The sequence below is a fragment of the Corvus hawaiiensis genome, chromosome Z, assembly GCF_020740725.1.
Source record: "Corvus hawaiiensis isolate bCorHaw1 chromosome Z, bCorHaw1.pri.cur, whole genome shotgun sequence".
In the NCBI taxonomy this organism is placed as follows: Eukaryota; Metazoa; Chordata; class Aves; order Passeriformes; family Corvidae; genus Corvus; species Corvus hawaiiensis.
The window spans coordinates 77,860,911-77,888,578 of record NC_063255.1 but is presented as its reverse complement, the minus strand read 5'-3'; the positions used below and the strand labels follow the sequence as shown (position 1 = coordinate 77,888,578).

The window sequence follows — 27,668 nt, the reverse complement described above, 5'->3', positions numbered from 1 at the left end:
TCAGCAGCCTGACAATTTGCCTCCCAAACTTGTCCTTTTGAGGGATCAGCGCTAACCCAAGGTGTGCAGGAAGGCAGAGGGGGAAAATTTAGATGTTGATATGGATATTTTTGAAGGAAGGTCTTGTAAAGAACAAGCACAGTTGTTTTGCAGGGCTAACCTTGAGCTGCTTGGCTTTTTACACAGCCTGTTTGAGCAAGATTTATGGTCTCACTGTTTATGGGTGGCTATATTCGGGCAATGTTATGTGTGTAAAGTGCATTTAAGTGATGTATTTTAAAAACTACCATTACTTAGGAAAAGTCTGAAGGTGGGAATACATTGTCTAAAGCAGGTGTGTTGGCCAGAGCCATCAGTTAAAACTTTGCCTCCTTAACACTTTATTATAAAAGGATTTTATGGTTGAGCATCAAAGGTGACACGCATCTATCAGTCCAAACTGTTTGCAAATTTAGAATGCACAGATCTCTCAGCCAGCTGTGATATTCAGTGAACTTGTATCTGTTTGGATTGGCCTTTTGACTTCACAGCCTATTCACTCCCTTTCCTTGATGAAATTTGATTTTGTGCTAAACTTTTTTTGAGAAACTCGTTTTCACAAGGGATTGCAGGTGTTTGAAATGGCCTGGCTCAAGTCTCTCTATTATTAGCTAAACCATATTATAAAACCCACTGAATTAACATTCTCCTACACATTTCTTTGATGACTTGAGGTTTTGAGGAAGCAGTCGTCCATCGTTGCACTTCCTGAATCAAGGCTGTTCAGAAGGAGCCACTGAGTTAATTTATGCTTTTAATCCCGTGGTGCTTTTTCAGTCTGGCAGCTGTGGAGAAGGTCAGGGGAGGTAAAGCTGCATTTCTGGAGCTGCTGTAGTTCTGAGAAAGCTTGGGTCACTCTTAATTACTGCCAGTCCAGGCTAAGCATGATGGCATTCTTCCTTGTTCTTCAGAGATCCCGGCAGCGCCGTACACCTGGGGAGAATGAAACACACACTTTCTGTGCCATGCACTCGCAGGGATGGAGTGGCAGCCACCTGGAATGTGGCTGGATTTGCCTCTGAATGAAATCCTCTGAAGTGAAGCAGCTTAGCAGCCTTTTATCAATAATTACACCTGCTGCATAAACGAATCACCCAACAGGCCCGTCGATGCATGGCACAGCCGTGATATCTTCCTTGCCAAACAGAGCCCTTGGCAGAACAAAGGAGCTCTGTGCCCTGCCTGGGTCGAGTTTCTGCCTTCCTCTTGTAGTGGTATCTGTGTTCTGCCCAAAGCCAACTCAACAGGTGGGTGCCACAGCTGATAAAATCTTCAGTTTGGGTTACATGCACTGACCTCTGCACCTGTAACTTGTCATGCCCACGTGGCCCCAACCAGTGTGGGTGCTGAGAACATTTTCCTAATGATCAGCCTGCAGTTCAGTTTTCTAAATAGCTCCCTCTTTTCTATTTCTGAGTGTCCCACGGCCTTCACAAATTGTCCATTTTGTAACAGCTGAGTTTATGGCCCTGCCTCCCCTCGAGTTCATGCCTGTATTTGTGAAATGCATGAAAGCATTAAGCAAACGGTGCTACACATTTTCTACACTTTGAAGGGAAGTGTTTCCATCCAGGCATGTGGGGATTCTTCAATATTTAATAAAAAAGAAAAAAAAAAAGAGTACAGTATTTGAAATAATGAAGATTAACACATGCTGACAGTTTATGGGTTAAGCTTCTCCTCTGAGGAGGTTGTTCCTTGTGACTTCAGAACAGTAAATTGTGTAAAGATGGTAAGTAGTCAAAAATAAAATACACACTCCATTATTATTTAGGTAGAGCTTGAATTTACTGAAACAGAGTAGCACTTGGTTATATTAAAAACATATCTGAAACAAGGGGAAATATTTCCATGTTGAACATATACTTCTTCAAAGGAATCTTCAATATTTTTACATGAAATATCCAGAACCAGACACTTCTGAAAATGTATGTGATGAAGAATTATAATTAGAAGCAGAAAATAATAATCTGAATTCACTTCCCCACCCCAGTTTCTATTATTAATGACCTACAGAAATAAACCTCAAGGATACCCTAGCTCTTAAGTGCTTTTCATCATGTACAGGCTATTTCTTTCTTTTCTTTTTCAAATAGTGAGCATAATTTTATGAGATGCATTTCACATATCTTATAAAGAACGAAATACTGCCTCAATTAGAGAGAGGCTTGAGCTGCAAAAAGGCTTAAGTGTTCAGCATTCATTGTCTTCCTTCAGGCTGTGAGGATAAGGCATAACCTCTCTCCTGATGGTAATTGTTTGCTGCATTTATCACATTCATTTTCCCTCACTCTCAAAATATGTCTGCAGAAGGATGGAAGAGTAGGAATGGCTTCAGTAAGAGGGATTGGGCAAGCCTTATCCTCAAATATTACGTAGCATTCCACAAAACTGTGAGAGTCATCCTCTGCATTAATAGCGTTGGTTGTCTGCCTAATATTTGACTAGAAAATGCTACACTTTATTAATTTAAAACTGCATCACTGAAAGTAAAAGGAAAACCTGAATTAGATGCACATTTAATTTTTTATTAGTACATTTGCATGATGCATCCGTTCTAGGCAATATTCTCAGAAAAATATCGTTATAGACTCACAGAAAGGTTTGGGTTGGAAAGGATCTTCAAGATTATCTCCTTCCACCCTCTGCCATGGGCAGGGACACCTCCCACTGTCCCAGGCTGCTCCCAGCCCCAATGTCCAACCTGGCCTTGGACACTCCAGGGATCCAGGGGCAGCCCCAGCTGCTCTGGGCACCCTGTGCCAGGGCCTGCCCACCCTCCCCGGGAAGGATTTCTTCCTAATACCTAATTAAATCTACTCACCTTCATTTTAAGGCAAATTCCCCCTTGTCCAGTCACTGCATGTCCTTGTGAAAAATCCCTCCCCAGAAACCCTTTAGGTACAGGAAGGCTGCTATAAGGTGATATCCAGTAGTTCCACTTCCTTACTTCCAACTCTATTTGGATTAAGATCAACAAACACTTTTCAGGGGCCACAATACATAAAATCTTCCAGTACATGCTGACTTTGAGATACAAGCTGATGGAACCAGAACAAAAAACAAAGGTGCATGACACAAACCACTGTACCCAGAGGTGAACACAGAGCTGATGGCGCTGCCGAGGCTGGAGTAAAAAAACCTGTGTGTCTCTGGGGACTCCTAGATCTGGCAAAAAATCCTGACCTATACAATGAACAAGTACAGGAAAGCTGGATATAGTTGTCTTTGATTTTGGTGGTGAACTCCAAGCATAAGGGACACCTACAGATGCGCAAAACACTCATTTGGCTATCTTTCAGAGTCAGATGGGCTTCAGATGGTGAATTGCACTCTTCACCCATATACCTGTGTCAGAACAAGGCAGGTACCACAGTGCAACTGAGGAATGATCCTCGTCTGATGGGCTGGGTGCTGCTCACAGCCGCAGTGACACCAGCACATCAGTTCTGCAGTGCCACTGAGGTTTCCCTTTGGGTCTCCCCAGGGTGGCTGGGGTGCTCATCTTGCAGAGAGAAGGGGCAGATTCCTCTCCTCCCTCTGCCATGGCTGTCCAGGAGGGCTGGGATGGGAGTTGTGAGGGTACCTCCATCCTCCCTGCTGTCTGTCAGGTCAGTCACACTCCTGCATGTCCTGTGCCACTTATTTTGGTGGCCACTACAAGGATACGCCAGAGTGGAAAAGGCACCATCAAAGCTGCAGGGAATTGGGATAAAAACCCCTACAAAGTTTGTGCTTGGTTGCTACCTTCCCTGAGAAGCTGCTTGTGGCAAATAAATCTGATGTTTTTCTTTGTGTCTCACGTTCTCACCTTTTACTTGGCGCCTGTTTTTCAAGTGTTCACTTTGCAAAACCAAACAGCGTTTTCTAGGTAAATAAGCAGAGTAACACAGAGCGTATGAGCAAGTGCTGATTTTCCATTGTACTGAGAATTAACTCTTTGGTCTTTGTTTCGTTGTCAGCTGCAAGGAATAATTAACACCAGACAAAGAACGAGTGCCACTGTAAGGAGCAGTACAGCTGAGATCTCTTGTCTCATTTGCAATTATGCCTAGAGCTAACAGGATCACACAGCAGGCTGAGATCCTGCATAATTAGTTAAGAGACTTCAGTGTAATAGGGATAGAAAAAAGGTCATGGTGAAGAGGCAGGCGGAGATGCCAGTCATGCAGCTGTGCCTCCTTCTGCATTTTGTGTGTCCCAGGCAAACCTGAGCCCCTCCCCACGATTAAATCCATCACACCTGCACACACCTGTGTGGGGCTGTGCTGCCCTGAAGAGGGCAGAGAAAAGGTGCCTCTTGCAGCTTGGCTCCTCCTGCTTCTTCAAATATATCCAGGCTCCGGCTTGCACATTCAGACACTCCTTTCTTTCCCTCCTTCTCTCACCTACCCCCACCACAGCCCCTTAACTTCAATTTAATAAAGGCTGTGGATTAGTATTCATGGGGATGATCTTTCCTGTTCTTGGAGTGATTCTCTTGCATGCAATCAGATTGTCTCAAGATGAAACCAGATGAAGAAGAAGCCCCTGTGAAATAGTTTGGAAGTGCATTAAGGCAACATTGACATTTGAAATAACTTCAGCCAGCGTTGTGTTATATGAATGAGTCTTTCAAGCAGCTTGGCTATAAAATTAATTTAAGTTAATTTAGGTAAGGGTAACTCAACTTCTGAGAGCCAGACCACACTTCTTAGAGACTGGAAGACCTGGAGAGTCACAGGAGTGCTGGGGGATTAAGTTCAGATGAAGATCTACCCTTTTTCCCCTCCTGTCCCTCTACAATGAATATTCAGTCAAAATAAATTGGATAAAAAGTGATGAAACCAAATTCTGTGCTGCACAGGATTGGAACAGCCCTTTTGAACAGGAGGTGCTGACTCTGCCCATGCTGTTTTTGGCAGTGGTGCTCACAGTTCACAGAGCCTTGTGGTTGGAGTAGCTGCATGCAGAGGCCAGCCCAGTCCTGCCCCTCCTCTCTCTCCACACTTGCTTCAGTTTCTGTGTGCTCTGAATCACGGAGAGAATGTCAAGCCAACACCATGGGGAGGCTCAGAGATTCTGAGGCAAAGTGGGAGCTGGAGTCACCTTCAGTGTGACTCTACCAGCATTGCTTCTCTATTCCTAAAAGCTCTGCCAGGAGTCCTGCTGATGGGAGCTCAATTACTGCCGGGCAGCCAGGGAAGGACTGCTGAAACCCCACCTTTCCCCACTGCTGAAGTGCAGGCAGGGGGATCTGTGTGACATCCTCTGGGATCAGGGCTGGTACAATCAATATTTCTACTGCAGAGCTAGAGGAAAGGCCCCCAGGGAAGATGATAAATAGGAAATGGGAAGGTTATCAAAGTGCCTCTCCCCAGCACAGTCTGATGCACACTTCCCTGGTTTGAAGTCTGTTATGCTGGCCAGGGAGAACCAGCCCAGACTGTCTTGAGACAGTGAAGGAATGCTAATAAGCCTTTGCCTGTTCAATCAAAACACTCCTGTGCTGCAGTTCAGGAGATGGTCTGGGCTAGAAAAGCATCAATACATTCAGGTGATTCACCACGGCATCGGAATACAACCAAAAGGATCACCAGTATGTACAGACAGCTCAGAATAAGGGGGAAAAAGGTAGCTCTGAGAGACTCCTCAGTAATTTACCAACAAATTGTGTCACTGGAGATTCTCACAAGACAGTGCAAGACGATTTCAGTGTCACTTGTGGAAGATATTGGGTGAGAACCAGGCAGTGTTCATTTGAGCCCCGGTAATACAGAGATGTTGGGAGGGTGTATGAAAGGAGCATGGTGCACATCAGAAATCACATCACCCATCACACTGGAACATTAGTGACACATTTCACTCTCCTTCAGCCTAAACAAGGGCCTTAGATCCATGGTTGTTTGATATCAAGGTGTTTGCTCATCTGCGTATTTTCTGGGCTGGTGGCATTGAGGGTGTATCAGGCAGTCCTTCCCTTTGGTATGATGGGGATGCTAAACCAGTACCCTACATCTCATTGTGGAATTTTACTCCGTTTTCTGACTTCAGGAGCACGTTGGTCCATTCAGGCAGTCTAAATGCTTGGCAGACATGAACCTGAACAGAAAGCAACCCTTTGGAGAAGAAATTAACCACAAATGCATTTTTCCTGCAGGCCGGAGGAATGCCTGGGGCAGAGGCAAGGGAAAAGATTGCTAAATGTTTAAAAATACCCAAGCCATTTCAGTTGAAGGGCAGTCTTTGATGCCACGAAAGGATTAACTGGGACATGTTTGCTGAGCCATTCCTGCTGCCCACTCCGTGTTTGCAGATGTGAACTGTGCGTGCCATTCAGTCAGCTCAGCTGCTGCGCTGGGACCAGGGGTGAGTTTCCCTTCACCACATCACACCCAGCCCCTGGGCTGCTCTGGTTTGGAAGCCTGGCTTTGGATTCCCAGAAATATTTGGGGAATGTGACCGTTAGTGAGTGAAAAGCCACTTGTGAATAGCTGGTCTCACTGCCACAGCTGAACAACACTTTCTGTCACGGCTCAGAAACTGGAAAGGAACGGGGAGGGGCAGCAGCCAATGCAGGTGGTGAGTGGCATGTGCTATATATGTATATCATATAAATATTGGGTCAGATTCTTCTGGAAGCCACTCTGACTCCCATCTTTGTGAAGAAGAAAACCTTCTCACTTATTCCGGTCACTGGCCAGCAATGGCTCCTGAAAAATACGGAAATGAACCGCTTGCAATCCCCTCAGTAAAGGGAAAAATGGCTTTAAAATAAAGAAGCACTTCTGACTTTCAAGTACCTCTTCCCATTTCCCTGTGAAGAAATCAGCACTTCCATACGAGCTTCTAAGGAAAGGTAACTGGGGACAAATGTTTTAGCAGGCCCATTTGTGGCTGGACAAAGGGGAAATGGTTTTAAGCTAAAACAGGGTCAATTTAGATTAGATATAAGGAAGAAGTTTTTACAATGAGGGTGGAAGAGGTTTCCCAGAGAGGTGGTGGCTGCCCCATCCCTGGAAACACTCAAGGTCAGGTTGGATGGGGCTCTGAGCGACATGGTCTGGTTCAGGGTGTCCCTGCAGAGGGTTGGACTGTGTGGCCTACAAGTGTCCCCTCCCACCCAAACCATTCTGTGATTCTATGGTAAGCAAACTGGGGTCATAAATAAAATATCTATAAAGAAGCACTGTTCTTCCCATCCACATCAATTTTTCTTAAATGGAAAAAATTTACATCAGCACACACCAGGAGAACAGCTAGATTAGATTGCTGAGCTTAACATCTTTATAATACTACTTCTACTTTCCTCTCCTTATTCCCAGATGAAATATGACATATATGACATGCACCTGTAGAACATGCATGTATATATACATATATATATATAAATATGTATGTAAATGTACACTCCATATTTACAAAATCAACCCATGCTTTAATTGCTTTGTCAAAAATTCTCCATCAGTGCCTTTTCACTCTTAGCAAGGCGCTGTGAGCACACACTTTAGAGAAGCTGTGAACCTGCTATAGTAGCATAAGTCACATGTAATACAGGAATTTCTCCAGGTCAAAAATAGCAGAGGCCCATCCTTCAAGAGAAGGAATGAACGTTCAGACAGACAATTTCTCAGTGTGCATAATTCTGGATCCCAATATGATGTGCGCAAAGTTGTGGTGGGTTGAGTCCAAACATCAGCTAAGCCCCCCCACAGCTGCTGGCTCACTCTCCTCCACAGGCAGCAAAGGGCAGGGAATAGGAAGATAAACTTGATAAAGCTTGTGGGTTGAGATAAAAGCAGTTTAAAGAGTGGAGGAGAGAGAGGACCCCACTGCAACAGGTGAGGCCAGGGCAAACAGTCACCACGCCCAGCACAGGGGCAGCACCTCGCCCTTGGCCTCAGTGAACTCATGGAGGTGCTGACCACAGCTGAGTGCGACTGTCCAGCCAATTACTGGTCCACCCCATGCTCCATCCATCAAACCCACATGTGCTGGTTTTGACTCCACAGTTTAGAGGAGGGAGGTTGTGCGAGGCAGCATCCAATGCTTTAAACAGGTCCAGGTAGGTGACATCAACTGCTCTTCCCTCACCCTGTGCTGTTGCTGTACCACAGAACCCACCAGACTTCTCGGGCACGACTTGCCCTTAGCAGAGCTGCATGAAGATGTCCGAAATCACCTCCTTGTTTTCCTTGTGCCTTAGCATAATTTCCAGAAGGATCTGCTCGATCTTCCCACAGGCACGGTGGTGAGACTGCCCACCCTGTAGTTCCCTGGATGTCCCTTAAGTCACCTATTAAAAATGGGGGTTATGATTCCTCTTTTACAGTCAGGGACACCTCCACCAGACTGCTATGACTCCTCAAATGTGAAAAAGAGCAGCTTAGACACGTCCCCTGACACTTCCCTCATGACCCACAGGTGTATCTCTTCAGGTCCCATGGCCTTGGATGGTCTTCAGCCTGATCTCCTCCTACACTGGGCAGTTCTTCAGCCCCTCCCTTCACCTTCTCCACCTTGGGGAGTGTTACTGGAGCTCCTCTTGGTGAAATTCAGGCAAATTGTTGAGTACCTCAGCATTCTCCATGTCCTGGGTCTCCTTTTTTTATTCCAGAGTGGGCCCACCTTTTCCCTGCTTTTCCTTTTGTCACCAACATACCTATAGAAACTTTTCCATATGCCCTTGATGTTCCTGGAAAGATTAAATTTTATCAGGGCTTTACCTTTCCTAACCTGATCCTGGACAACTTCTCTGTACTCCTCCCAGGATACCTGTGATCTCTTCCATGCTCTAGAGAGTTCCTTTTTGTGTTTTGTGCTTGGCCAGGAGCTCCTTTTTCACCCACACAGGACTCCTGGCATCTTTGTCTGATTTTCTCTTTGTTGGGATATTTTGCTCCTGAGTTTGGTGGAGGTGATCATTGAATATTAATCAGCTTTATTGGGCCCCCTTTCCCTCCAGGACTTGAACCCATCATACTCTACCAAGCAGATCCCTGAAGAGGCCAAATTCTCCCGTCCTGAAACCCAAGGTATTGAACTTGTGTTCCTTCCTCACTACCCAAAGGATCTTGAATTTCACCATTTCACAGTCACCACAGCCTGTCCTGGTAGGCTTAATTATTGGGAAGTCAGGAAGAAAACTTAGGTGGGTTTAGTTATTAGTTATTAGGAAGGAATTGTTCCCTGGCAGGGTGGGCAGGCCCTGGCACAGGGTGCCCAGAGCAGCTGGGGCTGCCCCTGGATCCCTGGAGTGTCCAAGGCCAGGCTGGACACTGGGGCTGGGAGCAGCCTGGGACAGTGGGAGGTGTCCCTGCCCATGGCAGGGGGTCGGATTAGATAATCTTAAAGTTTTCTCCCAATCCAATCCAACCCAACCCAACCTATGATTCTTGTTTGGGGTGGTTGAAGTCCTCCTTGACAACCAGGGCTTGTGAACACGAGGCTGCTCCAGTCTGTCCAAAGAGGGGCTCCTCAACTCTTCCTGCATCCTGTGGCACATCCCTGCCGTGCTGTCAACTGTCCCTGCCTTGTGGCACATCCCTGCTATAATGTCACCTGTCCCTGCCCTCACTTTACTCCTGAAATCTCTGTCATCTCCTCATCCACCCCAGCAGAGCTCCACGAACTCCAGCTGGTCTTCAATTAGACATGACACCCCCCCCTTATCTCCCCTGTTGCCTGTCCTTCCTTATAGAGCCTGTGACTGAAAAGCTTTAGACCCCCAGAAACATTAGAGGGGTAAATCCATCCCAGCCAGACCTGGTACAAGTCCACAGTGTGTCAGTCTATAGCACCTACATCATATTTTCTGACACTTTCCTAAGGAAATAGCATGTATCACTTTTTAGGGGCCCCTTGATCTTGCTTCAGTGCCTCACGTGCATACTTTATGCAGTCTGTGTAGTTGATTGCATTTATTGTGGCCTTTCTCCACAGCTCCTGCCGGCCTCTCACAGCATCTCAGAAAACAAATACATTCATTTAGTCTGCTTTGGATTTTCTGGTCGGATGCAAATGATTAGTGACCTTTCCTACTGTCTTCTGAGGTTTGATTTCCTCCATCTAGTGAGAAGTGTGCCTACTGACCCATCCTCTGACATGTGACCTCAGATAACTGCAGCCCATCAGCTGGCAAACCAGAGAAGGAAATATTACTGTGACAAAGAGGGGATGTTCTGGCCATCCTCCCCATCTCCTCTGCCCCACCTGTGTGTCACCAGGTGGTTCATGCTTACTGTACACTCCCATACACGTGGAGCCTACTTCCAATTTGATACAAACCACGTAAAACCACAATTATTCTTGCTAACATACACTGGTAAAGTGAATTTTGTTGCACTCTTAGCAGGATAAGTTGTGGGACCATGATTCTATGTTCTTACATTCAGAGGAATTTAAATATACATGTTTTCCCTGATATCTGTGTTGCTGAAAGATAATTTGGAATAAATGCAACCATTAAGCTGCACAGCAAAGTTTTGTGCAATTGTGCCTTTTATGTTTTAGTTTCTTAATCTAAAGCAGTCATTTGGATTCTAAAGTGTATCTCTCTATTAAGAAGATTATGCAAATTATATTAAAAAAGACTTTTGGATCAGTAAAATTATCTTTATTTAGTCCTGTTTTAAAATTATCTTCTAATTTGTCCTATTTGATTTCTAAGGCTAAGTGATCACAGGTCACTTAGTAATCAGAAAGTGAAGAGATTGATCTGCTATTAATTCTAAGGTATAAAATACGTGTAATTTTGTTTACCACAGAAGTATCAGAGACTACTTATTTCGTGATGATGTAGCCTGTTGAAACTCATTTTAATCCCTTGAGCTCACTAGCAACAGGTATGGGAAGATGGACATTGATAAATTGTTGCTATTTTGAAGAGATTTACTGATTATTTTCTCTCATTGTCTTCACTAGAATTCCTGGGGTTATATGTTATGGAGAATGTGAGGAAAACCCACTTTTCAGTTCCCCTGAAAAGTCCTCCTATTTTGTGAAAGAGTTGTTATTTATAACTTAAAGTCAGAAAGCTTCAAGATGGAGAAATTTACAACTGAAGTGCTGGCACTCAGCCATCATTCTCCAAAAACACTCCTCTTCTTGTGTGCAGCATTGTATTCTCATTTTTGTAACTGGCAGAGATGTGTAATAAGGGAAAATTGCAATTGTGTGACTCTTCTGCTGAAAGAGAACATGCTGTACTGAGTGTTGAGTGTTGAGACTGCATGTTGGGCAGGCATTCACCAGTGAGTGACTGTGCATGGCTTTTGTCTCTAAAAGAGGATTTTTAGTGAAAGAACGCAAGGGAAACCATTATAATACAAAATCATGTGTATTTCTGGGCTTATTCAAAGTGTAAACCACTGAAGCTTCATCTTTCTTTAGTAAAAAAATTATATATATATATATAATTTAATTGTTTAAATTTGGGAGCAAATGGCTTTTCCATGTGCTGCTTTAACCTCTAAGCTTCTCAAGAAATTGAAATTATCGAGTTAACTAATATAAGACATTTTGGGGAGCAGGCTGAGCAGCAAATAAAAGAGAAAAGGGGCAAGGTTATGAGCAAACACCAGCCCTGCTGTGGCATCTCATAGCAGGTCTGGGCTGCAGCCACTCCTTATCTTCTCAGAAATTAATTTGCCTATGCAGGAGTGGAGGAGAGAGGGTAAGGACTGATAAATATCCCAAGAAATTTGACTTCCAGGAAATGAAATTGTCATTTTACATTTCTGGTGCTCATTCAGAGGGCAGCAGGATGGGAAAAAAAATATTTTTAGATTCATTGAAACCTATAGGGTTTTTTTATCTGGAAGAACAAAGGGAGCACATTGAGAGGAGCACAGCACCGACTGCTGATTTTGCCAGAAGCAAACTTACCTACCACAAAGACCCTGTGGATGAACCCAGGAAAATGCCACGTCATATCTCTGCTCCACATTTGCCGCCAGTGAGGCTGAGGCTAAGTTGTGTCTCTTTCAAGGTGTTGCAATATAACCACTTCAAGAAAACCACCTCGTTTTTCAAAAGTTTTATTGTTAAGTTTGAAGACTAGACAAGGTCGTACTGGTTTTACATCGCTCTACATGATTTAAGTATATACAAAACCATTTGGATATCACACAGCTTGAAAGGTTGCAAAGGTCATTTGTGTCCGAGATACTTCTGTACTTACTGACACATCAGAAGCCAGCACTGAATATTATAGTTCACATTTGTTGTATAGCAAAGATACACCCATTTAGTATCCTTAGTCTTCAAAACTGACACTTAATTTGTGTGCAGCCATTCCTAAAGAGAAAGTCAACCTCAGAACCAGAGCCAGTTAAGGCGACGGGCCCTCAACACAGATAAAAAGGAGCCTCGTGCCAGTGCTTTATTTCCCAGGCTATAAACGTAGCACATTACCCAGCTACATAAAGGTGAAGCCCGCCTGCAAATGCTTAACTGGTTCAGGGTGAAATTTAATTAGGAGAACACTTTTGGTCTTGTTCAATGTCACTCTTAGCAATTAATAGAGAAGTCAAGGATCATTTCCGAGCTTTTCTCTGTCCCCTCTTAAAGGGACATCCCCGGTCCTGCACTTCTGGTTTTGTGGTGCTGGTTGCTTTCACTGGGAGAGAACAGTCATGTTAATTAATACATTGACCCTTATGGCAATGGTATTCACCTAGACAACAAAATCAACTTGAAGGAAAAAATTTAATTCTTTCCCCATATCTGATTCCCACCTGTTTAGTTAAATCTGAGGGATTCCACTTAAATCAAGAGCTATTTCAGACTGATACTGCTGATGCTGGGAGCAGAATGTGGTGCTGGAAATGCCATTCCAAGAAAGCTTTTTGGTAGCTGAGGAATAATGTCACTGGAAAACCCCCCAGCATGCAAGTTGAAATTGTAAGGGCATCACATATATGATTTTTTAATAAATTATCGTGGAGTATTATCACAGGCGTGGAGCTATCCTTGCAGGTTGTGAAGACTGCTGGCAGCTGACACAGGACATGAGGATGAAAATACTCAACACAAAATTCATCCCAAATTAAAATTACTGTGTTGCATTACATGAAAACTCCATATGCAGATGAAGGGATAACAATTAAATTACTAAACCAAGAAATATTAATTCAAAACCAAAACTGAAGTTGCAAAAGGTGAATAACATGAAAAAAACCCCCAACATTAAGAACACAAATAATTCAAAAGAACATCAGCACAAGTTGTTAAAGTAGGAAGTCTAATTTTCTGAAATGGCCTTCTGTTTTTTGGATACAGTCAGTGAAATAGCTACATGCTATTCTTCATATCTGTAATTAAACTCAAGTCAACTGCTATCCCATAACAGGAACATGTATTTAATCCTCTTAAAGTATTGTGTGTGCATCCTAAAGAGATAAATATTACTAGTTTTTTTCTTTTTCTTTTTTCTTTTTCTTTTTTCTTTTTTTTAACCTCAAGCCTAAATTGCAAAATGTAGGCAGTAGCTAATGTGGGGATAGACGTGTCCTCCATTATTCAGATTTCTTTTTTTCTCATTAGAAGTACCACCAAAGTGATTGACTTTCTCTTTAAAATCATTCCTTTTGCTTGAAGACCCCTCCATATATACATCATTAAGGAATGCTGTTAACACAGTTACAGACAAGACAGTAACAGTCTAGTGGCTTTTGTTATGCAGCACAAAGTAAAAAATAAAGAACAAACTTAGCAGTGTTGCACAGGACCTCAACATTTCTTACACATACTTTTACCTTTACAGGACTCTTCTTTAGAAGTCTTTAAATGTCTAAGCCTTATAAAATAAATACTTGTATAAATACAGTTTAAGGATTAAGTCATTTTGTAGAGGCAGGGTGTTCTGTTTGCTAAAATGTGACAGTTTAAGTGACACTATCAGAAAACCGCCACCATTATATCCCCAATTCTTGTATGTAAAATTCCTGGCTGCTATTCTAGAGTCTTTCACAGTTCAATGGATAATATATATTTAGTCTGTGGTGGAGAATGTGTGATTAAATGCAGGTTTTTTTGAAATCCAAACCGTTTTGTTTCCAAGGTAAACTTTGCCCTTTGCAGATTGTGGGCCAGCTAGCTGCTGGCCTGGGAAGCAGTGCCCAAGTTCATATTTCAGAGTTTTGGTGAGAATGTAACAGTGACAGAAAATAGAAGTTCAGTGACATTTGCTAAAACATGCAGCTGCATCTCTCTCTCTCTCTCTCTCTCTCTCTCTCACACATTCTCTCGTTCTCTCCACACCAGCATGTTATGAAATTAAAAGGTTGGCAGTAATCCCAAGTGCTGTTATTTCAGGTAACAGATAAAATGTCCCCTCACTCCCTGTCCCGGGATCTTTTTTAGACTGAGGTGCTGCTCTAATGTAGTCGCAGAGAACTTTACTCCAAGGAAACTTGGATTGCTCTTCAAAGATTGGTATTGTTATCTCAATCAGCAGGGGAAACTGAGGCACGGGGGAGAATGTCCCCCCAACTTCTCCACTTTTCCTACTAAAAACTACTTTTTAAACTGGGGTTGCTATCATGCTGTGTGTGAAGCATTTCTGTAGATGGGGTGTGATAGGAAACAGCCTCCTCTTGGCTCAATGGTGTGTGTCTGAAAAGACTTTTTATGAGCAGAGAGTGACAAGGGTCAGGCTTTGGTGAGCTCCTACGTCACCTCTTTCCTTCTGGGAGGAAAGCTGTGACTTTAGGAAGAGCCTAAAGAGGGGGTTTCCTGGCAGTAAGGGAGTCATTCCTCCTGTGTGTCTTTTAGCGCCTGGTTCCTTCACCCCGCATTTTCCTTCTCACAGAAATTCAGAGAGTTTGTGAAAGTGGAAATTGGGTGGGCAGACCTGTCTAGGGCTGTGTTGCTCACCCCTGGGCAAATCGTCATGACACAGGATTTCTGATGCACTGTGTGGGTACCCAAGATGAGACACCACAAGTACCCTGGTGCCTCACCTCAGTCCCCTTGAAAGAGCTCAGAAACTTTGCAAATCCATAAACTTTGGCAAACTCATTAACTTTGTAACACACTGATTTGGTTACATATGCAAACAGGTGACATCTTCCAAGGAAAACAGCACCAGCAGTGTGATGCTAAACAGAAAAGATGGAGGTCGTGTCTACAGCATGCAAAAGAGAGAAGGAAAATGGGGCAAGTTAGGGAAACCCTCCAGGTGTGTGGACTCTGCTGTCTGGATGAAACAGGAGAAAGGTCGCCTGTAACATCACAGGTACTGTGTTTTACAGTACCACGGAGTGTCTCCCAAAATATGTGTCATAAGTACTGACAGTGTTTGATAGGCACAATTACTATAATGCAGTCATCCCCAAATAGACTTATTGCTAAAAGCTGCAGTATCACTTTTTGCAAGTAAGATGACGGTATGATTTATGGAGAACTCGTCAGCCCAATGTTCCTGAAGCTGCAAATGAGCTTCCTCGTGCTATTTCTCTTCCCTTGTAAAAAGGATGCTGCTCTTTGTTTTTTTTTTTTCCCTCTCTTTTCCCTTAACTCATTTCAACTGGTGGTGAACAACTCAAAGGAGAAAAAAAACCTAGGAGAATAATTCCACAGCAGAAGGGACAACACCAACAGATCTCAAGGGCAAAATCGGATTGGATCATTTTAAAGGGCAGGCTTAGACCTCCTGGCGAAAGACAGCTAGCGGCCTACCATAAAATGAGCGAGCACTGCTTCATGGAAAAACCCCACTCAGCATCCTACAGGCTTTTTGCACAGCTTCTTCTACAGCGGGAGCGCGGGTGGCACGGGGTGGGCTCAGTCCTCGGCCGCGCAGCCCAGCAGCTCGGACCGCAGGGTGATGCGGCCGTACCAGGACCAGGGCAGGATGCGCACATGCCGGGCGTAGATCGGCGGGTCGATGACGTTCTTGCGGTGCGTGTCGTTGTCGAAGTTCCCCTGGAACACCTGCAGGGAAGCAACGAGGAGGTTTTAAGACCGCCCAGGCTGCGGTGGAACTCTGGTGGCGCTGGCTCCGCGATGAGTTTTTATCATCGGGACACGCAGCTTGAGGTTTGAACTGGCAAAGAGAAGGTTTGGGTTAGGTCTGAGGAAGGAATTGTTTCCAGGGAGGCTGTGGCTGCCCCTGGATCCCTGGCAGTGTCCAAGGCCAGGCTGGACATTGGGGCTTGGAGCAGCCTGGGACAGTGGGAGGTGTCCCTGCCCATGGCAGGGAGTGGAACAACAGGAGCTTTGGAGTCCCTTCAACCCAAACCTGTGATTCCACGAGCCCCTGCCTTTGCTAAGACCTTGTGATTTCATGGCATGCCATGACACACTCAGCCCTGGTGCAGGTAGAGCCTTCTCCTCAAAGCTTCACCTGCTGTTCTGCCAAGGCCACGCTCTGAGATTTACACAAAAATCATTAACATTTTAAAAATCAAATGTGTTTTTACTTGGCATTTGTACCACCTCAAATAAATCCCAGGAGATCCTGTTACTGTTTCTGAGAAAATAACATTAATAATTAAAGATAAGAATTTTTATTGTATCACTTATGAATGCAGCTGGGGTGCAACTGTATAAGCCCTCATAAAGTTCGTGATTATCAAGGATATTATCTTCTCATGTCAAACAAAAGTCAGCAGATGAATTAAGGGCATCAGGCTGTGATAAAAGTGAAACATCCTGGAATAGTACAGTGCATGTTATGATCTTATTTCCACCTGTATTGGTTAACCTACACAAAAGTGAGTTATCAAACTCCTACCTGCAATAAATCAGTGCCAGATTTTTCCCCTGCCAGCCATTATTTAAATTCAAAAGGCCACAGCACCAAATTTGGCAAAATGATCAGATTATCCCCTTGGGTTATTTTCAGTTTTTATGGGAAATGTTCATTCCCTTAAAATGTCAGCCAATTCACTTCTCATTTGTAAAAACTGAACCTGATGGCTTTTCGACTTGAAATGAATGACTATCATTTGTATCGTGCAGAGAAGAATATGGACCTCCTGGAGATGTGCTTATATGACTGAATTAATGCAGAATTACAAGTTTCCTGGAAGTTCTTGGGAAAATATCAGAGTTTGAAGTCTGAGGTGACTGATCTAATATTTTAGCCCTGACTCTGGTTCCTTTTGACATCTTCACAGAGCTTTTTGGTCTCCATGCCGCACTCCTTTGGATTTTGGAAGCTTCTCTCCAGTGCTGTCTTTTCAGCACGTCAAACAAAATCTGTGCCCTCCCCAGGTGATGCTCTTTTGCATGGAAGGGGTGAATTCCCCTTCTCCCTTGCCATCACACCAACACAGAGGTGGGAGCATGAAATGATGTGGGAGTTCTGATGGATGGGTAAAGTGGCAGAGAGAATGACCACAGAAACATCAGATTTGTGAGTCTAAGGAAAAAAAACCAAAATTATTTACCCCAGGCAAAACTGTTTGCTGCCTGAGTACAGTGTTGATACATAAATCAGCAGGAGCTTGGGCTAACAAGTTTTGCACCTCAAGTCCAGTTTCATTTGTAGCAAAAAATAACAGGCAGTAAATTAATTATCAAAATTACAATGGCACCTCCCAAAACACAAAATGCAGCTAGGAAAGCCTAAAAGTGTTTTTTTTTTTTTTCATTTGATTTCTTGCACATGCATGCAAAATACCTATTGATATTTTTCACCCGGCTAGGTGCTGAGCAATGCAGAACTGAAGACAGCCCTTGCTGCAGACCTACTGAAAAATTATTTTATTCTCTGTTTCATTCTTCCTATGGAGGATTCATTTCAAAGATAACATTTAAATGAAGGCTTAGAACAAAAAATGTTGTTTACCAGAACCTTTCTACAGCCCCAGTGTTCATATCTGCATATAGATATGCAAAATAAATAAAATTATGTGATGCAAAAGCAGCAACAAATACAGCTGAAGGAGGGAGGATTATGTCATTTACTTACAGCAGGAAAACAAGAATTAAATTTTATTTTTAACTCATGTGTGATTTCATTATCACTTGAAATCTAAGTCATCTCTTTCAGAGGTTATTTTATGCAAATACAAAATACACCTTCCCTCAAAATTCAAGATCTAGTTTCAAGAAATTAACTAAATATGCCAGATCACAAGAAATATTTTAGGGAAATAAATTTATGAGAAAGTGAGGTAAGCTTTGTCACCGTCCACAAGTATGACTTGCATGAAATATAACATTCTAACAGAAATTTACTGTTCTTTGTCTGTGGCCCCATGGCAAATTTCTTATGGGAAAAACCATATTCTCTGCCACTCCTCATTTTCCTTCAGCCTCAATTCACTAATGGAGTCAAGGCATTTGAAAAGAGCACGGAGGACTATGGACAAAACATGACTTATCAGTAGAAAAAAGAAGCTATTTCTGTAGCTGTAAGTAATTTTTCTTTACTTGCTTGTTGCTTCATGTCCAAAATCAATAATAAATAAACCACTTATGCAACTAAAAACTCTTGAAAAGCTGGTGCCTCTCAATGACCACTCCTCACATTTGTTTCTGGGCAGTTTTTTTCAGGATACCTCTGAAGACTGCCACTATTTTTTATGATTTGAGAGGCTGATGTTGGAATTACAGTATTATGCTCTATGTAAAAAAATAGAAATTCCCAATGACGAAATAACCCCAGGGTGATTTGTGCTCAAGAAATAAAGACCAGAATGTAAATTATCAACGTGTCAGTGTGCAGAGCCAGTGCACACCTTCACCTTGAGCTCTGGGTGGCTGCAGGTCTGCTCCTACCTCATCCCAAACAGCAAACACAGAGAAAGAAGCAGCAAGAAGAAGGTTTTTTTTGGGAGTTATTAAACAGATAAGTCTCTCCAGCCTGAGAGGAGATACTGTAGATGTCTATAAAACCGTAAGTGGCATGGGGAAAATCGATAGCATGCAATACTGCAGTGTCCCCTCAGCAGGGCCAGGAGGGGACAAGCAATGATAGCAGGGTCATCCCCAGCCATCTAAAGGTCACAGATCTCCTTTCAACACATAATTGAGGCATAATTGTGGCACAGCTTCCACAGCCTTTAACCACTGCTAAAGACCTGATAAATTGTGAGGGGGGAAAAGGCTGGAGCTATTGAGGACATGGACAGGGAAAAAAAAAAAAAAAAAGGCAGAGCTGGGTAAGGGCAGTAGGGAAAAATAACAAACCTACTTCTCCAGTTTTCTGGTCCTCTGCTACAGGATCCTCCTTCCTTCCCACAGAGCTTCACCCTCCCCAAAATCAGTGACTGCCACATTACAAGGTGACTTTTTTTTTTTTTTGGTACAAGTGGGCCAACAAGCTCCTGCCTTTTGACCACCCTGCTGTAGAACATTACAGATTTTACAGTGTCTGTATCTATTTATGTCAGTCTGAATACTCATAAGGTGTAACTTGCTGGAATATTTACTCAGCAGCTCTAGCAACTTTGCACATACAGACCCTCCACACCTATGTATAGCTCCTCTGTAGCTCAGTCTCTTGCAGCTGATGTTAAAAGAAAGAGCCAGAAAATGCGTGCTGCTGTACTTTTAAATATGATAACCTAATTCATAATTGCTTCATGGAAAAAAAAAAAGGTGAAAGCCCAGAAAATAGGTACTGATATTCTCTGCTGAAAAGATTTCTGAAATACAGAGAATTCTTGTTGATGCTTGTGTCCAGCAAGCAATTTGAATGTCTTGACCTGAAACATTCAGTGAGACTTTTCAGGATAAACAAAGTGTTTTATGACATTAGCAGAAAATCCAGATGATGACAATGTAAGTTGATTAGAATTTTAAAAAGAAAACTGTCCTAAGTTTTAAGACAGAGTAATTTAGGAGAAATACCTGAAGATAAGCAGCTAGGGGAAAGGAATGTTTTCTGCTGTACCTTAACAACATTTTTCACACTGAGCAGAATATTTTAAAAATGTTATTTCATGGAGCAGTTAATCCTGCCCATATTATAGGAAGAATATTTTATAAAGAATATCCAGTCACGGCTCCAGTTTGCTTCAGTGTAGCACATCTCGATATTCAGAAAAATGAAGGTGGCACATGCATGTGTTTGTGGGCACATGCATTTTTGGAGTGAATAAGAGGAGGAAAAGACATTCTTTCTCTCAGTTACTGTACATAAAGTTCATAAATATCATATCCACCAATATCTATTACACGGCTTTATTATTTCTTCAGGTTCAGAATAAAAACTTATGAAGCATACTCTCACATTCTCATACTATCTTTCCCATCTTATCTACATGTTGATGATACAAAAATGGTAGTCCACTGTGCATGGTTTATAGGAGGTTCAAAGCCAAAAAGAGACATATTTTGAAGACCAGACTCCCTCCAGAAATGCATAGAGAAGTTCAAGGTAGGTTGTTAATTTGAGCATTTTGTCTTTTGCCCACTTTGTCCACACCCCCTGATTTTGGTGTGAGGGAGAGATGTTCGTGCACACCTGAAACGAGCACAGCTAGATCTTCATTTGAGACAAATCATGATAATTCAGCTCAAAGCAGTGGAAGTCACTCATAATTTAAACCAGTGCAGATAAAAAAATCGCTTAGATTACCAATTACAACTATTATTACAGACAATCCACTAGTAATAATGTAAGTAATATTACTCGAACAAATGCATTACCTGTGCCAAACATGTAGATTATATGTATGAATTGAATCGATCAGTGTAAACCAGATATGATATTAATTAAACATCATCAGAAAAAACATCAGCAAATCTAGCAGAAAGCTTTTTAACCTGACATGCTTTAACTATTCTTTAAAAAGTAGGTTCCTATCTCCTCTCACCCTGGCAATAGACTGTACACTCAGAAAAGTATAAATTATAACTAGTTCATCATTTTGTGCACAAACCCAGTGGCCATTTGCATACTGGATGTCGTTTACACGCAGTTAATGGCACTGCTGATGGCTGATGATGGCTGGCAGTGCTGCAGACTGCCAGACTCCTTTAGGCTACTTTCAAATGTTCTCATCTTCCTGCAAAAAACAGCCTCTGAAATGCCATTTGACACTGCAGCTGGCCTTGAGTTACCTACAGCAGGCTGTGCAATTTATAAATCACATGTGGAATGTGATTAAAAAAAAAAGAACGATAAAGGTCAGATTTGGTTTGGACATCCTCAGCTTTGGAGGCACAGTGAGCTACTGACCTCTAGTTGAGAAAAACAAGATAGCTATTAGCTCTGGTCCTGTTTCTAAAATATATTTTCTTTCTATGTGCCAGCCTGCAATGCAATTTATTTTGCTTCTTGAAGGCAACAGGCAAAGCTTTCATATTTTTCCAGGCAACTCATTCAAACTACTTAAAATGAATGAGAAAGGCTCCATTTTCTACAGACATGGGGTTTTTTTTATTTCTCCTCCTGTAACTTTTAGTCTGCACTCGCAGGAATTCAGCACAGATGTGAAATGAAATGAGTGGCCATTAAAATAGCAGAAGCCAAGCAGGAGCTGCAGGAGACACTGCTCTTGGAACAGCTTTTCCATTTGAAATGGTGCAAAAACTGAACCCCCTATTTCCTTCTCCTCTGAACCTCTACTATGTTAAGGATTGACCAAATTTACAGGCTGCACACAGTGTGCAAGATACGATATTTCATGTATTTATACAAATATGTAAATAAAATAAAAAGCATTGCATACAACACGATACAAGGGACCAGTCACTTTCTCCTTTGTAAATGAACTTCAAAAAATGATGAAGAGGGATAAGTGAATAGCCCCAGGAATTCAGTGAGATCTGCTGATATGTCAAGACTCATCCTGTAAACAGATCAACAGTGAGATGCTAAGCACCAGATGGGATTAAGTTCTCAGCTCTTGCCTAAATGCATTATAAAGTCACAATATTCACCCACAAATCATTGCTACCAGCGTACCAACCTCTCCATAATTTTTGTGCCTGTGACTTTAAAAGTTATTTTTTCCTGTCATCTTTTCTTCCTCTCCCCTAAATGTTTTTGTGCCACTTTTCTCCTAAAATTTTTTGGTGGTTAAACAGGATCACAGGATGAGTATAGGGTGAATAAATCACCTGCAGAAGAAATAAGAAATCTATGTGTTCTATTCTTCATAAAATAAATCAAGATATCCAGTTAATAAGTAGAATTAATGGGGTTAAAATATGAATAATTTATGCTTGCTGCTGTTGACAGTTGTTAGTATCTACCTTTAACCTCCCTTCTGCATCTCCTGAAAACAACTGCAAAATTTCACACAAGTTTCACTTTGCTGTGGACGCTTGGTTTACTTAACAGTGTGCTTGCATTTGGGAACAAGTCTTTTATCTTACCTTAAGATAAAGAAATTGTAGTGGATCCTGTGCAAAGGTGGTAATATCAGACAGGACCAGTGGTGCTGTTCCTCTCCTGCTCCTCATGGATGAGGTACAGCATTGCTTTTTCTCCTTGTGGTTTTATTTTTATTTACATTTCTGTCCCAGTGTATGCAGGCCAGGTTTTCTATCCAGTGGGCAAACCCCACGGGAGGCACACTGCATCCCCCCAGCTGGAGTAGTGAGGAGGGTTTGGTGTCAAATTGGGTTTTCTGGGTGACATGCCAGTCCTCTGGCTGAAGGAATTTATGTATTTTCAGTAATTAAATGGATGATGGAAACTGAGAAGAAATAGGTTGAAGTACTCCAACGGAAACAAAAAGAAAAAAGGAAGATAAAATCAGTCTCTTGTGTCCTCTGAGGACAGGGTGGATGTATTTCAGCAAGGGGGAAAAGCCACCTTTCCAAACACAGGGGCTGACTGTTTATACTGTAGAATTTTCATCACTGTCTGTTTCTTTGAACATATTAAATAATAATCTGATGGAGGATGGTACAGCCTTGTCTGAGGTGAAGGACATGTGAATGAATTAAGTCTTAGCTCTGAAATTTAACTGTCTGCACCTACTCCAAGGTGACAAGAAGGGGCTTGGGGGCTCTTGAATCCTATTTTATGTTCAGAAGCCCTCAGAGGGCATAGGAGGAGAGGACCACAGTGCCTTTGTAGGTCGAAAGGTGCCTACCTAAGTGCTGTCTTGAGACCCTTTCCAGTCCTACCTCCTATAAAATTTTGCCAAGTTCACTGATTTCTGGCAAGTCAGATTCTGTCCTCAGACTTTTGACTTTTCTGGATGTTTGTGATATGGAAAAAGAAAACCCAACAGATATTTTAGGTTGATGTTTGTGTATCAAAGGCTGAGGCCTAGACTCAAGTGAACTTGTTTGCTTATTTTGTACAAATGTAGATTCAGAAATCCTAACTTCTAATTTTCAGTGAAGTCCATTTGATCTTTTTCTGCTTTTATTTGGTCTTGACTTGTTAAAGAATCATAATAATATGCATCTATTTTATTCTCAGGGAGATTAATTAATATGGGGTGTGATGTGTTTAAATGAGAAAATGATTAAGAGTTTTCCATTGTTCCTAATGGAATATGTGTGTAGCAATTAACAGTCCATCAGATGAAGAAAGCAAAAACAATTTAATTGCTTTGGCCAAAGGTACAAACAAATGTAGACTGGAGCAGTACTTTGAGTAAGAGTGCATTTTCTTTTAGATTTGCTGTGACTGTGTTATCACCAGGAACTCTAACCCACATTCTCCTTTACAGCACAATGAATGCAATAGTTCACAGCACAAGTTTGGCTTGGACATTTCTTGCACAGCAGAACTTTTCATTTTTAAATTTTATTTTAAATGCCAGGCATTTAAAATAGGATGTGTATAAAGTACTGAAGCCACTATCTGTCGCTTAAATTGAATGTATTTGTGGTATGCCTGCGGAAGGCGAGTTGTTTGTTTCCAAGCTTTATCTGACAGCCAGTAATACCAAACACATCCATAATCATTGGTATCAGAACCTTCCGAGCCAGGTGGCTAAACCAACTGATTGTTTTCCCTATCTAAAATCCTTTAGAAAAAAATATGTCAGTTTGGGTTAAAGCCACAGTGAGCTGAAATTTGGGTTTCAGGAGCGGGACTTCACAGTGTCATCTCTGGATAGCAGGGCATGGCAATGCAGACACAGACATGCAGTCATGCACGTACTTAATCTAGTAATATAGGACACATTCCCCTAATCGATGGCATTTTATCAATCATTTAAAATCAGTGTGATGTGGGAGATGCAGTTGTCTAACCCCTCATTATGAGGTCTCCCTGTACTCATACAACACATGTCGATGCACATCAAAAGTTTTCTCACTGTTTGAAAGAAAGTTAATTTAATTGACTGATGTGAAGAATATGTTGGGGTTTTTTTCCCAAAGAATTTTTATGTATACTAAGAAATATAAGTGGAAGTCTGAACATTTATCACCCTGAATACCCAGATTTGAGATGTTATCAGACACATCAGCCATCTGGTATTTCAATAAATTCATCTTTTGTTTCAATCAGACATAACACCAATAGGACATTTAATAAATAATTCACATTTTGTCATCTTGCTTAACATATCCCTAAGCAGTGCATATGCTGTAAAATTTTTTCTTAATGGATGTTATTATGAAATTCGGGTATTTGCAGTATAAAAGTGTTATACAGTTTAGAGGAAAGGTATAATGAATAACGAGAGAAAAGTTAAATGCTTCCGGGTAAATCAATCAGCAACCCTATACTTTCCCTATGCCTCTCATTAAACATTTGCAGAGGAAGTTGTGAAACTTTTTTAATGTTTCTTATTCATTTTATAGCGTAATAAAAATAATATTTTCACTGGGTATTTGAAACCCTAGCCATTAATTTCCAGAAAAAGAAAATCTGTCCAAAATGGCTGGGTAACAAGGATGTGCTTGACAGAAAATCACTGAAAATAGTCTATATGTACCAAAAAATGCACTGAAACTTTTTTTGAATATACAAATACACTGCTACTTATACACCTTCTGCTCTAGGGTTAAATGAAGAAATAGTTCTGATTAATGGAGAACTGTAAAGCTTTATGCCCCGTATTTAATAGCATTAAATCAGGTGCATGGCACTGATAGGTGTGATGTTACTGCACTCTGAGTGTCATTGTGTTATCTGACTCTTTTATTCACCTTGACTCCAATACGTGGGATCCCATGCATGTGGAACCCCAGGAAATAATCTGCAGTCTTCCATCAGTGGTGTTAGCACAACCAAAATACTGATTTTTCTCTTTGCTTTACCTTGTCCTTCTTCTGCTTCTCGTCCTGGTATATTTTCCAGTGCTCCCCATCGTTGCTGTAAGCGAGCTTGTAGGACCCCACAAACTGGACGTGGCCAAAATCTTTAGCTCCTTGGGTGATAATCCCAGTGATCTTTGTAGGGATGAGCAGATCAACCTAAACAGAACAGTTTAAAATTAAAAAAAAAAACAACAACCAACCAAATAAAAGCACCCAAACAAAAACAAATAAATAAAAAATAAAACAACAACAACAAAAAAAAATCCAGAGGAGAACATAATTAGAACAGTTTCTGTTTCCACTCAGGTTTTGCAACACACCAAAGCAAAATGGTGCAGCTCCAACCGTGGTTCTCCCACTGTGTGCTGACACCATGAGCAGTAATTTCACTTCTCCGAGTTCTAAATCAATCAATTTTTTTTTTAATTTCTGGTTTATTTTTTTACTTATTGTTGATACCACCTAATGGCACAACGTGGAATAATCTCACACCTTTCTCCATTGTGCTGAGTGTCATACACGGCCCCAAAAAATCCCAGCTAGTCTACACTAGGAATGATCTCTAGGTAAAAAGTGTTCCCATGTGCTCCTAATAATCAGAATACAAGGCTGATTCCCCAAGTGCCTTCCCATTTCCTTCTCAGTTCATGGGCCCATGGTTTAGTAAGTCTCTTAAAACATTTGCTATCATTCAGATTTCCTCCTGAAATTCCTTCTCACTTTATGCCTTTCCTTCTTTGTCTACCTCAAAAACTCAAACTTTCTCATTTCTTGAATTTTTTTTTTTTTGAGTTCTTTATTTTATAATCTTAGTGCAATACTTTTAAAAACGCAAGGCAGGAGTCTTAAAGCCTAATAAAATCTGAGCTTTCAAGTGGTTTCCATGTGAGTCAGCATGTCTGTGATCAGTTCTTTTTGAACCAGAACCCAACACTGAATGTAACAGATTTGGGCCAGATGTCTTGGATTAAAATGATCAAGAAAGAAAACGCAATAACAAAAGTAAATTGACCTAATAATTTAATTTCAGAGGCAGAATGAAGGAGTTGAACTCCCTATCAAAACTGATATTTTCTTGAAATTTGAGAGTATAACACACACTTTCTGTGTCCTCCAGCAATGTGGAGAGCCAATAAAAATAAAAAAAAAAAATTAAAAAAAAAGGGAGATTTATTTCAAACAACAAATGGCTGTGAAGCAGTCGGCATTTTTAATATTGTCTGTTAAATCAGGCAAGAGAAGCTAAGAGTAAAAATATTGCAGTAAAGTGAGACGAGTGCTGAACTCCACAAGCAGATGACTGATACAGTTTCACAGAAAAAAAAAACCTAAAAAGAGAATGTGAAGAAACAAAGAATCTCTGGCTGATCAAATGCTGAAGTGCTGGGTTTTTGGGAAGCCGAGGCCCCCTGAGCAAACTCATGTTGGATGGGATGTGGGTCTGGGCAGGAGAACAGACGTGCTGTGGAACATAAGAAATTAATCAGGAGAAGAGAAACAAAAACAAATGAGCTTAAGAAGTCAGCTGGTCCTAGATGATGACTTTGAAAGATGGACATTGGGGTTTGGATATGCGTCCCAGGCCACGCTGGAAAGGGGCTTGGAGCAGCCTGGGACAGTGGGAGGTGTCCCTGCCCATGGCAGGGGTGGCACTGGATGGGTTTTGATGTCCCTTCCAACCCAAACCATTCTGGGATTCTGTGACTCTATAAAGAAGAAAACACAGAAAAATGTAAGAGTACATTTATGAGAACAGGAGAGAAAAATGACTGTTTAGGGCAATCAGACAAAGGAAGCCTGGAGAGCCCAACATTTGAGCAAATAGTAGCAAATAACGAGTAGTAAATACTTTTAAGGAAAGAAATGACTTAAAATATTCAATATTGAGACACCAAAACAGTAAGGGGAAATGTCAGTGTCTGCAGAGGGTTCAAAAATTTTGGTTTTACCAGAATGTGCTAATTTTTTGCCATCATTTACTGCCAGCAGCAATGTTGGGGCACCCCAGAATGTGAAGATTCCTGGGAGGCAAAACTCTTTCTGTGTTCTCCTTGTTCAACAGAGAGAGATAAGGACTCAATCAGTGGCCAGTCAGAGCAGGAGCCTGCTTTGGAAGCTTTCATGGATGGCTTGAAGGGACTTTTCTCTCTAAGGAGTGCAGGGGAGCTGGGTTCCACAGCCTAAGTGGGCCTCTGGGAACTGAGCACTGCTAATTATTAAAAAGTCTTTCGTGAATTAATAAACACCAGGTCTCCAGACCTTCCTTCCAAATATTTTGGAGTCTAAATGAATAGTCTGTTTTTCTAAAAAGATTGATCTGGTGGGGAATCACTAAGTGGTCCACACTTTCAGGCAGCTTTTGAACGAAACATTTCAGAGTCAACTTTAGAATCTCTTTATAAATAATTTTGTCATTAGCATTTTACAAGTGTAACCACTTTTTAGCAGAGAATGCTTCTTCTACTAAAAGTCAATGTTTCTCCTGTTAACTTGAAAAAATGCCTCCACAAAAC

The 27,668-nt window shown here is 41.7% G+C and overlaps 1 protein-coding gene across 2 annotated transcripts in view; it reads right to left on the bottom strand.

Annotated features, from left to right (window-relative positions):
• Positions 1 to 12,040: 12,040 nt before the first annotated feature.
• EDIL3 (EGF like repeats and discoidin domains 3) overlaps positions 12,041 to 27,668 on the bottom strand; it is a 238,024-nt gene continuing 222,396 nt past the window's right edge. For both annotated transcript variants that reach the window (XM_048292961.1, XM_048292962.1), the window contains 2 exons: positions 25,156 to 25,311; positions 12,041 to 15,954 (listed from right to left, as the gene is read on the bottom strand). In XM_048292961.1, coding sequence (XP_048148918.1) covers positions 15,805 to 15,954; positions 25,156 to 25,311 — 306 coding nt within the window. In that variant the 3' untranslated portion in view covers positions 12,041 to 15,804. The remainder of the gene's footprint in view (positions 15,955 to 25,155; positions 25,312 to 27,668) is intronic.